Source organism: Pyrus communis, chromosome 3 (assembly GCF_041283825.1).
Source record: "Pyrus communis isolate YQ-2024b chromosome 3, ASM4128382v1, whole genome shotgun sequence".
In the NCBI taxonomy this organism is placed as follows: Eukaryota; Viridiplantae; Streptophyta; class Magnoliopsida; order Rosales; family Rosaceae; genus Pyrus; species Pyrus communis.
Genome location: NC_142567.1, coordinates 5,693,511 through 5,696,817, shown reverse-complemented (window position 1 = coordinate 5,696,817; position 3,307 = coordinate 5,693,511). Strand labels below are relative to the sequence as shown.

General features: G+C 40.4%; 1 protein-coding gene across 1 annotated transcript; it reads left to right on the top strand.

Annotated features, from left to right (window-relative positions):
* Nucleotides 1–1,852: 1,852 nt before the first annotated feature.
* On the top strand, nucleotides 1,853–2,715 carry LOC137714525 (uncharacterized). Its single transcript, XM_088690225.1, has 2 exons — nucleotides 1,853–2,044; nucleotides 2,402–2,715. The coding sequence occupies exons 1-2, from the start codon at nucleotides 1,907–1,909 to the stop codon at nucleotides 2,630–2,632; spliced, it is 369 nt and encodes a 122-aa protein (XP_088546351.1). The 5' UTR covers nucleotides 1,853–1,906; the 3' UTR covers nucleotides 2,633–2,715.
* The last annotated feature ends 592 nt before the right edge of the window (nucleotides 2,716–3,307 follow it).

Sequence of the window (3,307 nt, the reverse complement as noted above, 5' to 3'; positions counted from 1 at the left end):
ATTCATGGCGGAATGAAAAGGAACTAGGGACCACGTTCTTGTTCGTTGCAGAGCATTGAACTTTTCTACCATTGCCATACGCCATTTAAGGTACTTATTTGCCTGTGTAAAACAAGTGGGCTTAACTATTTCATTAGTCACATCAGAAACAAGCGCATATTTGGGATTGGGTTTTTGAATGCCATCCTTTGAACGTGTAACCATGGAGTGAATAGGTTGAATGTGTCTTTGAGAGGAAGATGAGACAGGAGCAACACCTACTGCATTCGTAGAGGATAAGATTGGTGAAAGGTCAGGTATAGAAGGTACATGTGAGATGGGCAATGGTGTTGTAATAGGATTGTTTAATATAGGTGAATAGGGAAGATGAGGTTGTGTGGATGATATAGTGGGAGGGATGGGGGGTTCAGATTTAGTGGGAAAATAGGTGGAATAGGGTTAGGATGTGTGGATGTTATGGTGTAATGCATGGGATGGCCATAATGACTACATATTTAACATTGAATGCGTCCAGTAGTGAAAGTACCTTGGGAAGGAGTTGTGTCGAGAAATCCATCATTTTGGTGAGAGTGGGAGCCTTGGTGAGAGTTGGACCCGTGGTGAGAGTAGGACCCTTGATTAGAGTTAGACCATTGGTGAGAGTGAAGAGAGTTGCAGTGTCGATTGGAAGATCCACGACCACTATTGAAATGACTACGACCTCGAAACCCAGTAGATGATCCTCATCCTTGAAAAGATGCAGGTGCACGGCTTCCATTGCGACCTGCTACAAGGGCAGTGAGGCCGTTGTCAGTACCAAATGCAGAATGCATTTTCTATCGTCTTTCAGCGCCAAGGAGAAGTGCTTCCAAAGCACTGTAGGTAATGGCCTCATCACAAGCTTGGGCTGAGGCAACGGTGCTTTCATAGGCAGGGCCTATGTTGTTGAGAATGATGGCAACGACGTCGGAGTTTGAAATAGAAACACCAGAGAGAGAAATTATTTGCGAGACAATTAATTTTATCCAAAAATTCAGAAATGGAAGAATCACCTCTGTGAGTATTCATCAACTCACTACGAAGCTGAAGAAGGCGGCCGGTTGACTGAGAAGCATATCAATCACGCAGTGTTGTCCATGCAGAATGGGAGCTAGTTTTCCCAATTAAAGCAGTAAGTACGGTAGGGTGAACAAAATACTTGATCCAGGACATAACAGTGGCATCCTTTTGGATCCAAGTGTCGAAGTCGGGATTGACTGTGTCAGTGATGTTGCCATCATCATCTTTTAGGAATGCTAGAGGACACTTACTGTTTCATCAACAAAGGAAACAAGATTGCGACTGCGGATGAGAGGTAGCATTTGGGCATGCCAGAATGGGTAGTTGATACGATCAAGTTTGATCGTGAGAAAATTAGAGACATTTGGGAGGTGAATGGGAGAGGAAGATTGAGAAGCCATGAGAGGAGAGAAAAAAAAAATTCTGTCGTTAGACTTTAGCTCAGAGATACCATGAAAGAATTTAAGCTAGGGTTGTAAACATTGATTGCATAAACTCAACTTAATTAATTATGAGTGAGGTATGGACTTCATTATATAGAGATTACAAGATGAGGTTGGTTACAGTATAAACGTATCATCTGATTACATTTGAAATTCAAAACTAAGTTACACACGAGTTTTAGATAAGGAAGGATTGTAATTCCTTTCTATCTGTTGAAGAGGTTAAAGAGTATCCAACTTGTGTAGCTGACTTGGAGAGTCTTTTACCATGCATTGCTGACGTGGAGAGAGATCTTGAGTAGTTGGTTTATCAGATATAAGCTGCACCACTACATATAACTACTTAGTCCAACAAATTTGCATCACAACTCTTTTCCAACAAAGTTTTTTCTTGTAAATTTCCGATCTCCATCTTGTTAATAACTATGCTGGAGGGTAAAGCAGTCATCGTTGAGACTGACATGCTTCAAACCATGCAACAGAAGGCACTTGACTTGACTTCCAAAGCCCTTGATTTATTTCATGTCACTGAAGCCATTGAGATAGGCCGCTTCATTAAAAAGGTAATCACTTAGGAGTTAGGACCGCTTGATACTATATTTATTTCAGTTTTTAGATTTTAGATTTTAGTTTTCAAAAAATTGAAATATGAAAACAAAAATCAAGACAATGTTTGAAAACTTAGAAAAGTAGCTTTTATGGTTTTCAAAATAAGGGTGAGGTCTTCATATTACATGATTATCAAAGGTGAAAACTAAAAACGAAATGATTATCAAATGGCCACGTATTAGATGCTCATATTACATTTGTTCACTTCAAAATTTATTTGACGAGTGCTGCTGACTTGCTCAATTATCAACAATATGACATGAATTATGTTGACAATTTTTACAAACTTATAATTTTTTTTGTTTCTGCAGGAGTTTGACAGGACATATGGACCTGGATGGCAGTGCATTGTAGGAGCAGATTTTGGTTCATTTGTTACACATTGCCACGACTGTTTCATCTATTTTTACGTGGGCAGCCTTGCAGTTTTGCTGTGCAGGGGAGCTGCAGGTCCAGAAGCTGAGGCAAAGCAGCCGTGTGCAGCGGCCTTGGAGGCAATACAAGTAGGAAGTTCTTATTCTCTTCATCACTTTATGCTTTGAGTCTGTACCCTGCCTTTGTAGTAGTGTAAGCTAGGTATTAGGACTGAAGAAGAAATTCTAGGGTTCGAATTTTAGATTCAATGATCCAGCTAGTTGTTTATCTACATTTTCGTCATGTTTCAAAGGACTGTTATGCATTCGTTTAATGGTTGCTGATAAGCTTGGGACTGCTAGAGTTAGGGCTTATCCCTAGCTATGTAATTTTCTGTTTGGTTATGTTACAACCGTTTGGGTGCTTATGTTAGCAGTCCTACATCGGTGGAGATAAAGAAAAGCAATGACTTTAAGTAGGATTACCTCACTCTAACTAATATCGAGGTTTTTTTTGTAGTAAAACCCCATACTTAATGGATTGGGCATGTGGTAAATTTGGGGACATTATCGGTGTCGTTAGAGTTGGCCCTCTAGGCCCGTCGATCTAAAAAATTTCAACATGGTATCAGAGCCCACAGTTACGGGCCCGTACAAGCTAAAGGCTTGTCACCAGGAAGTGTGGACTTGTTAACAAGCTTGGACTCTTAAAATAGAGCCGACATTTGAGTTCTTAAGAGTCACTTCTTGAAAAGATTGAAAACAAGTCTGGACTTCATTGGAGTCGACCTCTGAGTTTCAATTGCCGATGTGTGGATCTTCATGTGTGAACCACTAAATGGGGTTACACGTGAGGGGGCGTGT

Excerpts from the sequence above, each read along its gene's own strand:
- LOC137714525 (XM_088690225.1), top strand. The coding sequence starts at position 1,907 with ATGCTGGAGGGTAAAGCAGTCATCGTTGAGACTGACATGCTTCAAACC. Across the intron at positions 2,045-2,401 it reads TAGGCCGCTTCATTAAAAAG|GAGTTTGACAGGACATATGG; the intron begins GTAATCACTTAG and ends TTGTTTCTGCAG.